This window comes from Xiphophorus maculatus, chromosome 22 (assembly GCF_002775205.1).
Source record: "Xiphophorus maculatus strain JP 163 A chromosome 22, X_maculatus-5.0-male, whole genome shotgun sequence".
Lineage (NCBI taxonomy): Eukaryota > Metazoa > Chordata > Actinopteri > Cyprinodontiformes > Poeciliidae > Xiphophorus > Xiphophorus maculatus.
Window position 1 is genome coordinate 24,095,228 of NC_036464.1, and position 20,462 is coordinate 24,115,689.

The 20,462-nt window shown below is 40.7% G+C and overlaps 1 protein-coding gene across 1 annotated transcript in view; it reads left to right on the plus strand.

Moving 5' to 3' along the window:
• Window positions 1–17,411: 17,411 nt before the first annotated feature.
• The window catches only part of LOC102231340 (sodium/potassium/calcium exchanger 3), a 43,022-nt gene continuing 39,971 nt past the window's right edge, over window positions 17,412–20,462 (plus strand). The window contains exon 1 of the mRNA XM_005806564.3: window positions 17,412–17,822. Coding sequence (XP_005806621.2) covers window positions 17,642–17,822 — 181 coding nt within the window. The 5' untranslated portion in view covers window positions 17,412–17,641. The remainder of the gene's footprint in view (window positions 17,823–20,462) is intronic.

Genomic DNA, 20,462 nt, shown 5'->3' on the forward strand with positions numbered 1-20,462 from the left:
TGTTCCATTATATATATATATATAAAAAAAAAAAATTCCCTTCTCACCCACCGCGGGTGGTTCTTATCCTCTGAGCTCGGGTCCTTTACCAGAGGCCTGGGAGCTTGAGGGTTCTGCGCAGTATCTTGGCTGTGCCAAGGACTGCACATTTCTGGACTGAGATGTCTGATGTTGTTCCTGGGATCTGTTGTAGCCATTGGTCCAGTTTGGGGGTGACTGCCCCGAGGGCCCCGATGACCACAGGCACCACTGTGGTCTTCACCTTCCAGGCCCTCTCCAGTTCCTCCCTGAGGCCCTGGTATTTCTCTAGTTTCTCGTGCTCCTTTTTCCTGATGTTGCAGTCGCTTGGTATTGCTACATCTATCACAACGGCTTTCCTCTGTTGTTTATCCACTACGACAATGTCTGGTTGGTTCGCCATTACCATTTTGTCTGTCTGGATCTGGAAGTCCCACAGGATCTTAGCTCTGGCGTTCTCCGCCACCTTTGGGGGTGTTTCCCACTTTGATCCCGGGGTTTCCAGTCCATATTCTGCACAGATGTTTCTGTACACTATGCCTGCAACTTGGTTATGTCGTTCCATGTACGCTTTCCCTGCCAGTATCTTGCACCCTGCTGTTATGTGCTGGACTGTCTCAGGGGCCTCCTTGCACAACCTACACCTTGGGTCTTGTCTGGTGTGGTATATCTGGGCCTCTATTGCTCTGGTGTTTAGGGCCTGTTCCTGGGCGGCCAGGATGAGGGCCTCTGTGCTGTCCTTGAGTCCAGCTTTTTCCAGCCATTGGTAGGATTTACTGATATCAGCCACTTGGGTTATTTGCTGGTGGTACATCCCATGTAGGGGCTTGTCCTGCCATGATGGTATCTCTGGCACCTCAACCTCCGTTCCCTGTTGTCTGAGATATTCACTGAGCACATTGTCTGTTGAGGCTTTGTCCCTGATGTATTTATGGATCTTAGTTGTTTCGTCCTGGACTGTGGTTCTCACACTCACTAGTCCTCTGCCTCCTTCCTTGCGGCTCGTGTACAGTCTCAGGGTGCTGGATTTGGGATGGAATCCTCCATGCATATATATATATATATATATATATATATATATATATATATATATATATATATATATATATATATATATATATATATAATGGAACATCCATTTTCTAACAGTGAGGTTTTGATCAAACCACACTTTACAAATCCAGAACTATCATTTTAATCTCTTAATCTGTAGCTTTATAAGAAGTCAACATGAAATAAGTTGAAATTTAAAACTTCTCAAAAGTGTGGCATTCCATTGTATTCAGCCTCAGAACATCTCCTAATCGCTCAAATCATCTTTTGAAAGTCTGCAGTTCTCTGATTATTACTTTGAATAGGCCTCTTGTACACCTGAACATGCCTTGATCTAACTGGACAACTTATTAACTATCTTCTCAAAGGATTATCCCACCTGAGCTGTGCATCTCAGCGGCTCCTCCAGCGTTACCATGGGCCTCTTCACTTCATCTCTGATTAAAGCTCTTCGTGCCTTACTCCCACTCCTCACTCGAAGACTTTTCTGTCGCTGCTCACCTGGATTGGCAGAAATAATTAAGTCGTCTCCTGGTAAAATGATTTTGGCTGATCAAATCGAAACATTTTCTCCATTCAGAGTGATTTCCTGGACTTCTATAAGCTTTTTAAATGTAAAAAAAAAATTTTTAAATCCTTATTTATACACGCTTCATTTTACAAACCATTTTAATAAATCTTTAGTTCAGCACCAATGCCCTACAAATGTCTCCTCAAGGCACTTTACAAACAAAACATTCAATGTAACAATACAGGTAGATTACTTTACTCTGACCTGGAATGTTGGGTCAAACTTTTATTTTCCCCCACAGTCCTCTACTTGATGATAAACTTGATAAACACGATGCTTTAACAGAACTAACAACGACACCTTCTTCCCAGCAGGAAGTGCAAAACAGGCGTTGGTGACTCACCGACGACAAAATCTGCAGAATGCGACGCAGCCGGTTTGGAGCCCGATCCAAGACATGCCCCTAAAGTCACCGCAAACAAACGCAAGCTGATAACTACAGAGAAAAACCAGAGAGCTGTGCAGCCAACAGGGGGGAAAAAGGAGCTAGAAGTGATGAAAGAAAGCAGCAAAATGATAAGGAACTATTAACAAATACTACACACTTTGTACAATATTTGTGGCATTGGACTAATTTGCGGTGTCCTGCCCCTTAATGGGGAATAATGAGTTTATTGGTAGGTTCAGCTGTTGCTTCCTTTCTTCCAGGTGATCATTTCCTTTTAAATAGAAGCAGAATGACTTTGAAATATAACATCTGCTAATAAAACAGTACAAGCTGGTTTTTTTTTTCAAACCTGACTCACAGAATGAGTTAGTTGTTGAGGTCAATGACTGACATTGCAAAGTCGAGTCAGTGGAAGTCAATGACCTGATGCGGTCTGCTGGGTTTCCTTAGATAAAAAATCTTTTTAATCCACCTTGGATAACAAATTGAGGTTACTGTACCGTTTGATAACTAGGACCAGTTGGGATGTAGGTATGACTGAATTTTTTTTTGCGACACGTTTCAAGACATTTGTTGCAAACTGTTCGCTATATGAATAAAGCTGAACTGGATTGAACAAAAGGCTTTTACTGATCTCCCTTGAGAATATTCTCAGAAGCAAACAGTCGGCTCCTCTCTGGAAGCTGCCGTTCTTCATGTGTAGCTCGAAGACGGTTTCCACAGTTCCGATTAATGTACATCAGGTTTTATTTTGGTGTTTGAATTATAAAGCTAGACGGTTGTAAGAGTTTTTAGAAGGAATCTCAAGTATCTGCAGATTTTAGCTGATTGTGGATGGTTGGGGTCCCTCACTCCCTTTGAAAACTGGGGGTCCACTGTACTCTACTCTGTTCTATGTTTAGCGAAATATGCTTTGTAAATATCAAACATTTCATGCAATATGAAATTTTGTACATTAGTAATCTATTTCACACAAAAAAAACAAAAACTTTACCTCCTGATAGACCTTAGAAATAAATGTTGCATTCATACGGACCGATTCAGTATTAGAACATGGAAAAGGAACATATTAGATGTGTTAGAGGTGAAAAGGTAATTTAATTTAGCAACCAAATTCACTAAGTGATTCATTCCAGACGGACATTTTCAAGGTACCTTTTTCTGTCAGTGTCTCAGTGAACTTATTTCTCCTCTGTTAGTGATTTTTATTTACGAGACATGATGTAAAGAAAATCATGCCCCGCTACTTTATTTTCTTAGTTTCTCAATGAACAATAAGGTTAGAATTCGTTAGTTGCTGACAACAGCGTGGGGCGTCCGCCCAGGAAGTCACACATTAGGACTCCGGTACATTTTTGCCATTTGGGGCATAGAGAAGACAGAAGTGCGGCAGCCCCTACTGTATTAAATGAAGACAGCACGAATAGAAAATTGGCCATGCTGAGGTAAAACATAATAAATAAATGAAATAAATATTAAGTAACTACAAAGCTATCTGTCCGGTACTAGTGCTAACTAACTAGAAACAACCAATCAAAGCCAGGAGGAGTGTCGTAGCGCTGTCCATCACAGTCTTGTGTGGCGCTGCTCATCTCCCTACCTCTTCCCTTGTTGCTCTCTGCAAAGACAGCTAGCATAGCGCGTTGTGAATGCTCAGGCTAGTTAGCATGGCCACGGCTGATGGAAGACAGCTGGTTTTCCTTTATTGATAAGTCACTTCTCAGCCATTAGCAAGTTTAGCGGTGAGTACATGAGCATGATTGAAGGTGCTAAGACCCTCCTCCCGGTTCTGATTGGTTGTTTCTAGTTAGTCAGAGCGATACATTTCTTGAGACCGCAATAGTTGCAGAAGGAGGCAGTGGAGGAGACCAATTCTTTTTAATAAAATGTACATACTGCAGCTTTAATAGTATTGAGATAACATGATGGGGATTTTTTCTTACATTTGCAGAAATACTACCAGAAATATTACAATGCATTTGGTTGCAAGTTTTAATCCTACATGAAAAAAATCCTATTAAAAAAAAAAAAAATCCCCCAAAAATTAATAAATACTGACCACTGGATATGGCCACCCTGGAAGTGGGCGTAAATGTAAATTGCTCCAAGACAACTGGTATGAATTTAAGATTTTATTACATTTATCTAAATTATCTCGAATAGACAACCACTTTCCTAACAACAAGGAGTCACATTTCAAGAAAAGCTGATAACATACATAACACACACAAAGAACATGCACTAACTTTTAATTTTAGTCTATAGTTTGCAGATTTATTTACATCTGCCACTGCTAGACTGGTTAGCTAATTCCTGGTTGCTGATTTAAATCTCACTGAACTACTTTCACAGGCATTTGCAAAAGGCACGTCGTCTTGCATCCATTGCTTTCAAAAGAGATGCAAGCGAAGGGAAAGTAAGTTGGAATTGTAAAGCACACCCAAGCAAACTGCCGTCTTCCCCGCAGGGCCGCAGAAATATGTGGGAAGGGTTGTTTGACTAGATTATCTGCATTTTTTAAGAGGATGAGTTTCATGCAAAAGAACAGATGACAGCAGTCTGTCTGCAGAGTCTGCCAGGAGAAGATGGAGAAGCTGCTGCTCACACTCGTAACTCTCGTCTTGGTGCCATCCTGCAGCAGTCAGTCGTCGTCCTGCAGTAACTATCCATGTCCCAAGTACCAAGTCGTAGAGACGAACGAGGTAGGAATGATGGCAGTTACCTCAAAAGCAAATGTTTAGTGGTTTCTCTATGTCAGTAGAAACAGGATTTCTATTTGCTTGCTGTGTAACAGGATTTTGAGGAGCGGCGCTATGTTGACACCGACTGGATAACCACGAAGCTGAGCAGCAGAGACAGTTCTGCATTCATGGCCGCATCGAAGACACTGAGAGCTTTCTGCAACAAACAGAAGGAAGCGGGTAAATCAGGAGCTTAAGCTTCATCTTTTTGCTTAAACAATGATATGGTTTTGGGAAGTAATTTGTGAATAAAGTAATGACTAGAAGCACAAAGCAGAACAATAAAGTCAAAGTACCAAAGGTCAGGGTTCCCCTCAGTGTATTACAAGCCTGGCGGCCCACCAGGCTTTACTTGTGCCCTCAACAAGCTAAGCATTGTTAGTTTATTTTAGTGTTTTTTAAAAAATGATTGCCTTTTAAAAAAAACTTTATAGTTGGTGTTTAGGTATTTATCTTCCAGTCGTCCAATAATGGATAACTATCAAGTGATGTTTTAAAATCACTGTTTAATGATGAGCGTAGAGAGGCTACAGACATCAACGCAGCCCAAGTCCCTTCCTTGTTCCTTTGCCGCATGTCTTTCCATCCGTTCCTGCTAGTTCACTGTGGCCACTAGTGCCAGAAAATTGTTAAAAAAAAAAAAAAAAGACTGTTGCTGGATGTTACAGGGACAGGGGGAGAGAGTACAGGCAAAATAAATGTCTTATGCAAAACCAACAAACTGGAAAGAAATGACCCTTTACCCATTGATAATTACATCAACTCATACACTGAACTGCATATTTTGGGATTTGATTTTCTTTAGACAATGAAAATGTTCTCTTATTTTATCGCCAATGTTCTGTCATGTGAGAGAAAGAGAAACCCCAGTGCTAACCACTGGAGCCAGACTGCAGTTCAGGTGACAACAGATGATGTCAAACCGGCATTTCCACTTTAAGCGGCTTTATCTGCACATCGTTCTTCTCTTTGACGGTTCAGTCTTCTTTTGTAGGTCATGAGGTCCTCGATGGCTGGCCCATACTGATAACCTCAACAGACGGTGAGACTCCTTCTACTTCCTTGTCGTGGTTTCTTGCACCCGGCTCGAATCCTGAGATCACCGATACATTGGTCACACCGGAGCACAAAGCTGCCACCACCATCTATGTCCGGTGAGCATTGTTGCCTTGTTGGAACTCAACCCAGTAAGAAAAGATTCTTGTAAAAATATGTTTCAAGGTTTGCCATGTGTGATCAGGTGGAGCAGACAATACAGAAACCAAGATAAATAGACATAAGTCGAAGTTAAGGCTAATCACTTTAAGCTTTAAAGTATTTAAAACGCATAAAAGTCCAAGATATGTCATCTACCTTGGAGGGAGGTCTTCCTCTGCAAGGATTCTGGGCCGTTACCGCACCATCTCTCTCAAATCTAAAAGAAAATGCCCAGCAACTGGTTCGAGGACCCTGAAAGGGTCATCACACGACGGCCGTAGTAGTGTTCTATGTGCACCAAAACAAATTTACGGGTCTATATGCTCTTTGGGACAAATGACTGGGGCAAGCAATTGTGTACAGGGCCAGGAACACATTATTGCACAAGTGGACTAAACTGTGGTGAGGAGACTTCAGGTAAAAACTCCCAAGCCCACAGGCTGACCAAAAGCCAGCTTTACTTGTTTATTGGATTGCATTGCAAGTACCCAGTGGAAAGGAAGGTGGACCGAAGGTCGTCTAGAAAAAACGTTAAAAATCCCATTCAAACACAGAACTTTGCCTGAAAAAGAAAAGAATAGTATGCATTTTTGTTTGACTGCAACCCTAATGTTTCCTGTCGTGGCTGTGCCCAGTCCATTGTCTGTAGTCAGTTTGTCCTGACTGGCTGAGTGGAGCAGCCAATCAGACGTCAGGGTCTGTGGCCCAGCCACACAAGCCCCGCCCACTCAGTCTGAGGGTTTGACAGCTTAAATTGTTTCATGAGAACAGCTCATACACAGGAGCCATGAACATAAATAAAAGCACAGTGAACTAATTAAATATACTTTCAAATAGAAGGTTTCTTTAAATTGTATTTTAGTGTTTAATTTCAGTATTTAAAAAGGTAGATTTAATTATTTCATGGGACATTTAGTAATTTGCATATTTAATCATTTCATAATTAATTATTTATTGATGTATTTAATAACTAAATTACATATTTAATCATTTAGAATTAAATGTAAATATGTAATGAGGAATTTAATACTTTTACATTTAATTAATTAAAGATGCATTATGTAACATTTATATATATAAAAAAAAAAAAAATTCCCTTCTCACCCACCGCGGGTGGTTCTTATCCTCTGAGCTCAGGTCCTCTACCAGAGGCCTGGGAGCTTGAGGGTTCTGCGCAGTATCTTGGCTGTGCCAAGGACTGCACATTTCTGGACTGAGATGTCTGATGTTGTTCCTGGGATCTGTTGTAGCCATTGGTCCAGTTTGGGGGTGACTGCCCCGAGGGCCCCGATGACCACAGGCACCACTGTGGTCTTCACCTTCCAGGCCCTCTCCAGTTCCTCCCTGAGGCCCTGGTGTTTCTCTAGTTTCTCGTGCTCCTTTTTCCTGATGTTGCAGTCGCTTGGTATTGCTACATCTACCACAACGGCTTTCCTCTGTTGTTTATCCACTACGACAATGTCTGGTTGGTTCGCCATTACCATTTTGTCTGTCTGGATCTGGAAGTCCCACAGGATCTTAGCTCTGGCGTTCTCCGCCACCTTTGGGGGTGTTTCCCACTTTGATCTCGGGGTTTCCAGTCCATATTCTGCACAGATGTTTCTGTACACTATGCCTGCAACTTGGTTATGTCGTTCCATGTACGCTTTCCCTGCCAGTATCTTGCACCCTGCTGTTATGTGCTGGACTGTCTCAGGGGCCTCCTTGCACAACCTGCACCTTGGGTCTTGTCTGGTGTGGTATATCTGGGCCATATATATATATATATATATATATATATATATATATATATATATATATGTGTGTGTGTGTGTGTGTGTGTGTGTGTGCGTGTGTGTGTGTGTGTGTGTGTGTGTGTGTGTGTGTGTGTGTGTGTGTGTGTGTGTGTGTGTATATACGTATATATACACATTATTTTTATTTTTTTTCTGCATATTTTTTTCTACATATTTGTGAAAACTGTCAGCATGTCCTGACAGTATAATATAAGACAGATAATCTGTGAAAAGATTGATCTCCTCCCTGAGCTGCTGTTGCCATCTGAAGAAATGTACCACTCCCAACCAAAAACAGCCAATCAGAACCAGGAGGAGGATCTTAGCGCTGACTATCATCCTCCTATACTTGCTGCTCAATGTGCTAGTGGCAGAATAACAACTTACAGGAAAACTGTTTATCTCTGTCATCCATGGCCATGCTAACTAGCCTGGGCATTCATAACAGGCTATGCTAGCTGTAGCGTAGCAGAGAGAAAGTGAAGAGGGTGGAGGGGGTGACAATAGGGGATCAGCGGTGCCACACAAGCTTTGAACTTTCCTGTTCTATCTCCTCAGGTCTTACAGTGGAACCCCAAGCCGCACCACTGCTGAGGAAAACAAAAAAATCCTCAGTGAAGCCTTGACTAAAGCAGGAAAAAAGTTTGTTTCTGACATTTATATCGGGGCTCACTATGAGTCATTCTTTGCTTTATCTCACCACAATGAAGTCTGGATGTATAGCGCCTGAAAGAAGCTGACGGGATGTGATGGTCCCCGTGCGTCATGTCATCATTCTGGCTTAGTTATACCTGCTTTCTTGTTTCTACCCTGTGTTAGTGCTCTAGGTTAGTTAAGCAGTACTCCAATTGCCCATGCAGGGTCATGTCAGGGTTTCTTAATGTACCCTCGCCCCCCCCATCCTTTTCTATACTGTTCAAGCTGTAAGACATGAAAATTGATGAAAACAACAAAAAGAAAGAAATGTCTTTTTTTGTTGTTTTTATTTTTTTTGGTGAGGCAATTTGAAGTCGTCTTTAGAGGACGTTTTCCTGATTCAGGAAAATATGGTTTCAGTTAAAGCAGTTTGCTGGAAAGTTTTGACCTATTGTCTCTACAGTAATGAAACTCCTTCTTTATGTAGTGAGAATGTCCAATGCTAATTGTGTCTGACTATACATTTTGACTTAAATAAAGTACATGTACTATGTAATGAAAGCGTTGTGTTGATTTTATTTCAGCGTCTGCTTTGCAATGAAATGTAGTTAGCATACCACTGAAGAGACAATTAGCAAAGACAATTGAATAGCTTGAATAGTGAAGTCAGGTGTAGGCTTAGAAAGAAAATCAAGAGTTCCAGCAAGCAGCACTCACTATTGACCAATAGTCTAGGGTCTTTATGCAATCATTGAAACATTTTGCAATAAATAGCAATACTAAATAAATCATTAACCCCTAAAATCCTGACGTACCTCCCTGTATCTCTAACACAGACGTGCTCTATGCTGTTTTAACCATGTTCCACTCAGAAATATGCAGTTCTTCCTGCAGCCTCTTGGAGGCGCTGATGTCCTTGTTTACACCTTCTCTGCTCCAACGAGGAGAAGCATCCATCTGTATGTAGCGTTTGTTTCTCTTGACTGTGACAGACCACCAGCCTTGGCTCACACAGTTGCTGTGTGAGGTCACTACGAGGTTAAAAGGCCGTTGGAAGAAGGAGCGCAACTACATACTTCCTGAGGTGTATGCCAACACATCGTCTCCCCCACCCCAACACCCCAACACCCCCACCATCCCTTCTCTGGCCCGGGTTTGACATGTCATTACATCTCTCCCTTATTCATGTGCTTATGAAATACAGTAATTCTATTATGGACTTTTTTTATGTTACATATTACAGCAGGTGATCATCTCAATCACAAACAAACAAACAAATAAAAAGTTTCACAAGGTAAAACTACAGTTTAAAACAGCAGTGGCCCTCAGTGCTCAACAGATTTTCTGTAGTGGAAATGTGAAATCTGAACAACAACCAGGTCTCTATGCCAGAGTTTTAACACTAAATTGTTACATTTCGTGCCTTTGCACTTGCGCACTTGCTCAAGAATGGCATCAAATTAAACAGACTGTGCTAATAGTCCGTACCCATGTTCTGGTAGATTAAGCTTTAGATATGCTGCACAAAATGATCATCTTTTCCAAGCTTTGTTTGTTTTATCTTATTATAAGGAGATAGTATCTCAAAAATATAATGAGATAATTGTCTCATTGTACTGAGAAATAATAAGATTATGGAGTTTTAACTTTTTTATGTTTTAGAAATTGGAATAGTTACCATACTATTTGTAAGCAGTGATATCTGTGTGTAATCTCTGGATAATAACACAACCTTTAGCAGGAAGAGAAAAGGAAAAGGTACATTGCTTTAGATATCTGTCACATTAAAGGCAGAATTATTCTCAGAAATCTGGTATTTTAAGAAGTATGTGTTGACTTCTTACAACCATTCTGACCACGTTAAAACAACTCCAATCTCAAAAACATATTATGCAGGTTCATAAAAGTGCCATTTTATAAATCTTTAAACGGCTGCCATATTTTTATGAGGTGGAGATTTTTTTCAGGTCACTTACATAATAACCTCCCCTCCGCCCCCGAATTTTAAGATGCATAAAGTTTTTGTTCCAAAAGTACAGTGGCTATAAAACAAAGCTGTTATAGAGCTTCAAAGAAACACAGTTTTTTTGTTTTTTTTTTCACTGCCATCAAAGTTACTCGTATAAAAGATAGGTACAGTCCTTCTGGTATCGGCCCGCCAGATTAACAACTATTGGCATTGTAGTTGGTTTTCTTTATGTGGAAGATTACATTTTGCATCCACACCATACCTAAATCTTCTTTGAGTACCACGCCAGGACTCATATCATTAACAGCATGACCTATTCTATTTTCACTGATTTCATCAAAGATTTTGCGAGGAATCATTATTTTTAAGACTCTCTGAGAAGGCCTACTTGCCTTCTGTGGTCAATTTGAACCTAAATAACAAGGCTCTCTCTCTTCCAACACACAAACACACTCACTATTGGAGTCTGATAAGAGAAGTCAGTGTCAGCCCTGAAGGGAGGTGCTTGTTAATAGAGTTTGCTTTGTGGAGGAGATGGCTCTGAGAACGCAGGACTGATGTATTCGCCTTTGTGTAGGGATGGAGAGAAGGCCTTTACTTGTATACACAATAGCCCATCAAACGAGCTACAAACTCTGAGGTTTGGGGAATTTTTTTTTTTTTAATTTGAAAGTTGGTGAGAGATTTTTAACTATGGCACCACTCCCCATTTTTTGAACTTGACAGTGAGCCGGACTCGTTTCGAGGTTGTCCTTTGTCACTCATTCTGGTCATAATCTTTGTGGCAAAAATCTCTAGGCACAGACAAGTGTTGAGGAGATCCATTTTGTTGGCCTCAAGATCCGGTCTCTGCTTTTGCAGGTGATGTGACTCTATTGCCTTCGTCAGACTGAGATTTACAGATTTTGCAGGAGCAGTTGGCAGCTAAATGGAAGTCTGGACCTCTCTGCTGCCCCAGTGACCCAATCCCGGATTAAGCAAAACATAAAGGATGGAAGTACCTTCCTAATCTTTGACCTTACTAGGGTAAAAAAAACATTTTGTAAGTAGGGAATTGTAGATAAATGTAGATAAGTGTGAATAATATTTATAGTGAGGAACAGGAATGGGCTAAAAGGCCAGAATAACAAAGTCATGCGTGATACAGCAGTTGACAGTGCATGGCTGCGAAGTCATTCGCTGATCACTGGAAGATGAGCACTCATCGTGTCACACACACATACTTGTTGTACTTTATAGAAAATGGCGACATCTGTCCAGTAGGTTCGTGTTGGGGGAATCGACTTTGATGATGAAAAAAATTTTCACCAGAAATTATTAGAACATTTTTAGATGTAAGAGTATGGGAGCATCAAGGAATCCTCCGAGATGTCAGAAAATCTGGGTATCAGGATATAAGGACTACAAGCCCTATTGAAATACGACCTTGGTAGCCGGGAGGATAAGAACTCTGCCTCAGACCCGGGTTCGATTCCCGCTAAGCTACAGGATCCGGTCCAGCATGGCATTGTCCTTCTAAGGACATCTTTTGTCAAAGATTATTTCAAGGTTAACGGATAAAATGGGAGATTTGGGAAATTTGGAGGGTTAGGCTCTAAATTTTGCCATCAGGATGCAAAAAATGACCAACATAGAAAAATCCTGGGGGTCGAACCATTTAATATGGGCCATTTGGGAAGAATTATTATGGCACATTTGGGAGGATTTTAAATGGGACATTTGGGAGGATTTGTCATGGTGAGATGTTACCAGGACTCGAAGGCAAGCAACAACTACGGACACCAAACGCAGTTTAACAGATTTATTGAAAAGTTGAGTGCAATGGGGAGAGAATTTGTGAGGATTTAACATGGGAATTTTGGGAGGACTTACTATGGTAAATATTGGTGCATCAAGGAATCCTCCGAAATGTCAGGCACTCCATTGGGACATCCAGGTGGACTTAACACTGGAAATATGGGTGGACTTAACATGGGAAATTTATTTTAAATTAATACATCTAAATGTTCTTCTGGTTTGTATGGACAGTTATTGCTGTCCAAGAGGAAAATACATTTTCAAACATTATCACAGTCGTGATACTGTAATTGTACCAAGGTGATAGTATATTGTACAAACATGATAATATATTAACATGATAGTACCTCCAAGAACATCTCTTATCAGCTACATGTTCCTGTGACCACCTGATCGGGAGAAAAATGGGAAGAATTCATATTTTGCCCTGTTGGATTCTAAAAAGTTTCTAAGAAGAGTTTCAAAATACAAAAAAAAAGATAAAAAAGAAATGGTTATGAGACATAAAATATTGAATAAGAAATGTATTGCAAACAACCATTAAACTGAAGCAATCTTTTCATCAGCTGATGAAAAGATTAAGACCACAGCCTTTAAAAGCCTAAATCGTCACATAAATGTGGATTCAGTGCTACTCACTACTTGTGGTGCATACTGTGATGCCAAGTTCTCCAGCAGGTTGGTTTGCTTTAAATGGGCTGATTGGCTAATGAAAAGCTTTCGGGAACCTGTGCTAATGTAAGAATTATTGATCTCTTTAGCGGTACCAACAGCTCTGTCCATTGTACATCTTTGTAAAACAAACTACAGATGATTTGTTTCACTATTGTGCTGATGTACAGTACTACAAAAACTGATTTATTTATTCAGATAACTTCCCCAGTACACAGACTATGCAAAGACAGGGTCAGCATTGTCCGGTGTGTGAGACAGTCTTCTGGGTTTTGTACGTTGAATTTCAAACACGTCTGATCAATCTTTGCATAACAGAAAAACCCTTTTAACTGTTGCAAGCAAATCCCGATGATCAAATGGGGAGGATCTACTTCAATAGTCGGTGCAGAAAGGAATAAACATGGAATCATTTACAGGACAATGCCTGAATGAATACATCAAAGGAAGGTGTAGCATCACTACGGCTGAGGTGTAGTAATGGAGGAGAAGGCATCGTTGAATGAAAACATTCAACGTGGTCACCGTTCTTTCCCCCGCACAGAGTTCTGTTTGAACGTTTCTGTCACAGTTAAATATCTCAGATTAAATCTTCTGCTTCTGATGTGTTATGTTTAATCAAGGACTTGTAAGCATCAACGGTCAGACACTGAGGAAAAGTTTAACAAGTTTATTTCAAGAACATGCAAAAAAGGAAGATTGTCACTTCTGAAAAATAAGGTAAGTTGTAAATGCGATGTTCTGGATGAACGATTGGATCGGGGGCCTTACTTTTCCTTACCAGTGATCCAAGGAGGAGGTAAGTGTGATCAGAAGGAGTGGTTGGCGGTCGGTGTACAGTGGGTGATTGTCCCTTTGTCACCAGTAAGGAACGACGAAGTGTTGGCGGATGAACAGGCGAACAGCAGCGAGGTTTGGTTCTGAGACTGTGTTGATGAGAGACAATGTCTCTCGTCACAAAATGGGGTGATGTGATCAGAACCAGAGGACAACTACAGGGTGTCCAGGAGCCAGGCATATCCAGATTCAGAGCCTGCAAAGAGGGGAGGCGAGGAGACGAGGTAAGGTAAACCGAGGAGCAGACTTGGACCGAGGACACAGAGAACTGATTACCACATGAACCATCTGGTGTCTGCTGCTGGCGCATCAACCAGTAACTGCTAGAACAGGTGTGAAAAATCCCTTCTAAGTCAGCCTGGTGATCCTTCTTAACATCCATCATCGGCTCTAACGAAATAGGAACTTACATTTTTCTGCCACAGCCAATTTCCTCTAAGAAACTGGTGGCTGAACACCACCAGTTTCAGCCACCAGTGCCAGCCACATATTTTAATTCCTGACAATATTTTTTTCTGTCATAATGTGGTACTGGAAGACCAAAATGCAGACAAGCTTAAAAGGTTCACCCATCCATTATCTAACACCCCTATCCTTGCAGGATCACAAAGGGGGCTTCTGCCTATCTCCAGCAGTCAATGGGTAATAGGTGGGGTACACACTGCACAGGTAGCAGTGTTACCAACTGTGCAGACTGAAAGCAGAAAGGCATCAAGAACGATTTTATGTTAAAATGAAGAAACCATAGAGGTTTATTGGCACAAGATAGAACAGGACTTAGAACTGGAGTGCTTAGAAAAGCAGAAACCATCATAAAACAATGAAAACCAAAGAGTTAAATTAGTGATGGAGAAGTGAAGAGTGACATATAAGCCAGGTGAGTCTACTCACAGCGATACAGAACAGCTGAGCGAGTGCTGAGCAGGAGGACTGAGGGGACGACAACAAGGAAAACACAGAATGATGCAGAGGGACCTGCAAAGAAGCCAAACGAGCTTCAAAGACAAAGGGGAAAAGTCCAGAGTGAATACGAGTCAAAGCCAAAAGAGTCAGGAAACTGAAAGCAAGAAATAATTATGAACCTATAAGGCAAAACCCCAGAAATGACCAGAGAGGGGGTAACACTAGGCATTAGTGGATGTCCTAACTTTTTTTCAAAATCCACATTTGTATATTTTTTTATATTGTCTTTGCTAAATGACCAAAGCAATGTGGATTTTCCACATTTAAGTGGGATTATTTTTTCTCCAGGAACAAAAAGAAACAAGATTTGACGTCTGCATGTGAATATTAAAGAAAAAATAAAAATTTTGCGGGTTGTAATTTTTTTTTCACTGCTGTATTCTCATCAGTCATTTAATCTCTGCTATGATAATGACACAAAGGAGTTTGACAAAAAGGCACAATTATGCACAAAACGTCTTTTCTAGTTGTCACAACGGCAGTGAATGTGCCTGCTGAAGCAATGAGGTGAAAATATAGGTGATTATGTGAATGTATCTAAATAAAAATGTAAAGATATTTACATGAACCATTTTGAAAATGAACAAAAAAAAAGTATGAGAAACATCATTCGCTGTTTCCTAATCCATCATAATGCTGTTGTGTCAAATCATGGCTGTCGGTATCTGTGGGTGAGGATTATACCAAAGCCATCACCAAAGTGTGTGTGTGAGCAGTGTGTGTGAGCATAGGTCAAGAGACTGTAAATGTGATCATGCAGCTTATTCACTAATGCTACGCAGTCTACTGTCTCTTTTGCATGGTATTATGAATCTCCAGCTTCTTTCCACACTGTAATGATGTCATTTGAATATCTGGATGTGGATTTCAGGAGTTGGACTGTATTTGTCAGTCATGTATTAGAAATAGAGAGAGATTTCATTGTTCCGGAGTGTGTTAAAAACCAGCCTTTTGTACTATTGAGAAACAAGTCCTTCCTGGAAGCATAGACTGTTTTTTTTCTTCTTCTTCTGAGATTAAATTTTTACCCGCTAACGTTTCCCTGTGATGTTCGATGCTATGACACTTCCTGGAAATTGCCTCTGCTGTAAACAGCCATCCTCCTCTGTGCAGTGGGAAGTGCCGAGCCGAACAAATTGTTAAGTTGTTAATTTAATGTTTGGAAGCGTGACCGACACGGACTGCACGACTTCCTTCACTTCCTCTGCTGAAACTACAGGCAGATTGCTATTTGCTAAGACAGAACATCAATGTTATTGTTCAACAAAAAGGAGAAATTATAGGGAAACTCAGAGGGCGAACTGGTCATGGACCGCAGGCAATGAAATAAAAGTGCCCAGCAAAAAAAAAAAAAATCAGGAGCTTACATCCTGAGGTGGGGTAAAATGACAAATCAAACTCAAATCAGATCAAATTTTATTTGTATAGCACATTTCAGCAGCAAGGCATTTCAAAATGCTTTACATCACAAACACAAAAACACAGTCATGCGACGTACAATCAACAATCAAAACATTACATTAAGTCAAGTGCCATCGTTAAATTTGTAACTGATTACAAAGGAGCCAGGTAAGCTAGTCTAATCAGATGCTTTTAGATGTTCCAAGATCCAACCTTAGAGGTTGAGGTGATCGTAGTTTTGTAGTTGCTGATCACAGTCTATTGAACACCTTCCCTTACTTTATCTGCACAAAGTTTAGAGAAATTTAAAGCTGCAATATGTAAATTTTATGAAATTTTTTAAAAAAAATTTATTTACACATCTCTTAAAACTCTGACAGGAAGAGATAGAAGATTCTGAAAAGATGGATCTCTTCCACCTCCTTTAGAGCAACTACTGCAGTCTGAAGAAATACACGGCACCAGACCAAAAACAACCAATCAGAGCAAGGAGGAGGGTCTTAGCGGCTGTCAACCAACCTCGTATACTCGCTGCTCAATGTGTGGATGACGGCGAAACAACTTATCATTACAGGAACACCGTTAATCCACCATCATGCTAACTAGCCCTGAGCATTCTCAACCGGATTAAGCTGCAGGTCTGCAGAAAGCAAAGGGGAGGGGTTGAGCAGCGCCACATGAGACTGTGATTAACAGCACTAAGACCTGCCTCTTGGTTCTGATTTGGGTTTTTTCTAGTTAGAACTGGGAGCACTGGGAGAAGGCAGAGGAGCTCAATTTTCCCACAGATTTTCATGGCCATGGTCATGACTTTATTACGGAGCCCTCTGGGGGACATGGGATTTTATTTTATTTTACGTTCCCTTGAAATACTGTACTGATCAGTTCATGCAGCATAATTGAATACTGTAAGCCTTTCTTATGGAGGGCGCCGTGCTTTAAGCTTTAATATAAGGTTATCATCAGGTTTTTCCATGAATGTTAATATCTTTTTGTGAAATATCTGAAGCTTTATATCTTTTTCTTTAGGATAGAAAGGCACCACAAACCTATGATATAAACAGAAACGTTCCGTAAGTAGGAAAGAAATAAAAATACATCCTAATTTGGACTAATTTGGGTTCCGTAATAAAGTCATGACCATGGCCATGATATTTTTTCCTCCAGAAAGGCTCCACACCATATAGTTTTCACATTATGTCAGTTTTTCTTTTGTTGGGGTGTTACACCTCTTAATTCTAAATGTTGAATACTTAATTCATTTTTTTTATTTTTTTATTTATTTTACATTCTAAGTACCTGGGTTCAGATTCTAGCCAACATCCATCTGTTATCTTTCGCGGGTCCGTTTTAGAAACATTCTTCGCGACGATTCTTTCTCAGGACAAACCACCACAGCTGAAAACCTGATTATTAAATGTTTTATTTTGAAATGCCAGACCGGACACGTAACTTTCCCGGAGCCTCGTGAGCTTCACCAAACCAGCGACACCGAGTCAAATGTTCGCCTATTGAGAACTTACCTTCCCACGCAGCCCCAGCTCTCTGCCTCCGCCTCACGCTGTCCCCACCTTTTGGACCGCCACCGGAACGCCGGAGCGCCCGCCGAAGGAAGTGGCCCGCATGGTGGTTGAAGGGATGCCCGAGACGGCCGAGGGAGGAGGAGGAGGAGGAGGGATGCTGAGCCGGCGAAGGGGCAAAGCCAGGCGGAGAAAACGAAAGGAGTTGTTCGCCATCCAGATGTGCTTTGCGGCTGTGCTGCTGGGGCTGGTCGTGGGGCTGCAGACGGTGGCACAGAAAGCAGGTGAGGAGCAGCCTGGAGGTTTCCTTTCTGACTCTGTTCCTCAGAAGAACACAACGTCCAAGTTGTGTTTGCAGTCAGCCAGACCAACAGGCTGATGGTAGGTTGAGGAACAGCCTCTTATAGGGGCATTTAGATGCATTTTTATGGGGGGGTGTTTTATTAACAACGTTTATTGAAATAGCCATAAAGGAAGAACTATCCATAGAAAACATCTAAATACCAGCAGGCGATGCGTGTTGTATCTGCACAGGGTGAAAGAACTGTGGATTATTTTTTTTATATATATTAGTGAAAGTGTAGAGTGCATTTGTTCCCTGGTGTTGCTGCTTACATTAACAACCACTGCTGAGAGCAAAACAACAACATGATGCAACATCTGCAAGCAATCACCCTCTGGAAATGGTGATTTCCAGTGATGGTCGCAGTGACCGTGGTGCTGTGTTCACCCCAACTCATGCTTTCATTTCTCTGAGCTTGCTCAAGCAGCACCAGGCGTCATCACATATGAACTGGACCTCCAGTACCAGGCAGTACTGGACCCCATCAGAAGCTCCAGAGCTTCACAATCACGCACACACACACACACACACACACACACCGTCTGCTTGGCGTGCGTACCTAAAGGAGATTCACACTGGTTATATGGCTGCTTCTGCTGAGTTTATGGATTATATTTGCATGGAATTAGACTTTTAAACAAATATATATGTAGCCAACAGTCCCTATAAAGAATAAGTTTTAGGTCATCACGTTTTATTTGCCTTCTTTCTGGACACGACTAAAGTATTTTATTGTGAATCATTTGTTTGTCATGGTAAAGTAAGGGCTACTTTCTTTGGGAGGTGCAGGGTATGTGAAGAGAACAAGCCTGGCATGGGTCATCTTCACTGTGATACAACCTCTATGAAAATATTATTTATTATTTAAGGCCGAGACTTAAATGCATTAATTCTGATCAATTAATTCAGGGGTGTCAAACTCAAGATCATAAACGCTCTTAAAGGGCCGGTTGTGGCAGAATGTATTGATAAAACCTGCTCACAAACTGTTAAAAGTATCAATGATTTCTTAAAATTAAATATTATTATTGAACATCTTTTCAGTTCCTCCAGGATTTCGTGATAATTTTTGTGATTTTTTTTTTTGCAATAAAAATCAAAGTGTTTGTGGGGCAAATTTGGAAATATTTGCGATATTTGAGCTTATTTATGACGGTAAATGCGGCTTTTTATTGCACGCTGTGTAGATCACGGACTATAATCTGACATTATTTAAGGCTGAGGCAGCTGTTTAGTACAAGTAAGAAAGTTTTTGACAATTGTGGAGAAAATTCTGCAATAAACTCCTAATTATATATTAGCCCAAAAAAGTGTAGGGATTTGTTGATTTTGCATGAATTTCCATGATAATTCTCAAGAAGATGGAGGGACTGATTGATATAATTTGGCAGTAAACAGATAAGAGCGGCATTGATTTGATTGATAATATTTAAACACACCTAGTGTTTAACCTAGAATCTTGAGGGCCACATAAAAAGCTATGGCGGGCCGGATTTGGCCCCCGGGCCTTCAGTTGACACCTGTGAATTAATTTATAGATTTATAAATTAAAAATCTGTACACAGTTGATTGCATTTTTATTTTTAACAGAGAGCTGGAGCCTCTGTGTTGTGTTTCTGGTACGCCCGTAAGTCTGACGCACAACATCCAGAGGCAACAGCAATGGATGACACAGTGGATAATATTTGCTCCAAAAAAAACAAAACAATCTGATTGGACTCAAGAAAAGACTATTCTTGGGTGCAAGTCGTGCAAAAATCGCCGCAGCTATTGAAACCTAAAATATCTTCTGAAATTCTAAGAATGCTGCAGCAGCACAGACATCCTTGACGAAATGTCAGCGTCCGCAGTCCACATTTCTAAACATGTGTTTCTTCAGAGATGATCAGGGGTGACTGAAACGCTATAATAGCACTTTGCAACAATCTGATGGTTGAAAAGCATAAACGATCAATTAAAACCAAGAAATATCTTTGTTGTTAAGGTCATGTCTATTTATTAAAAAAAAAAGTAGCGATAAAAGGAGTTTTTGAATTGAAAATGTTGCTTATTTTGTCGATGTATGGTTTACTGTTAAAATGAGACTAATTGCAATTGATTAATTAGAGACCCTGCCAGTGTTTCCCTGATTATTAACTGATTATATTAGCCTAATTACCGTGAGATTCCTCGAGATCCTACCTGCAAGGCAGGCAAGGTTATATGCGTCTTTAAATATGCCGAATTTAATTTTGATGGCAGTACTTACTCTTCTCCTGGTACATATGGCAAAGGCACAAGTAGCATTAGCCCACGTGCTTAATGTCCTTCCCCTGACATGCAGCAGAAATCCAGTCATAACTGAATAAAAGGTGTTGACCTGGTTTGGCTGTAAGACGGTAAATATTCCACCCTGGCTGAATAACACTTGAGATTTGTAAGCAAATACTGTATATACATGATACAGTTAGAGAGCGAGCGAGAGGGACACAGGTAGATTGAGTGGATAAATCTAGATTTATTTAAGTGATATATGAATGCATAGATGATGAATAGAGAACATTTTCCAGATATTTTTTTTCCTCTGCATGTTGTGTCGAAT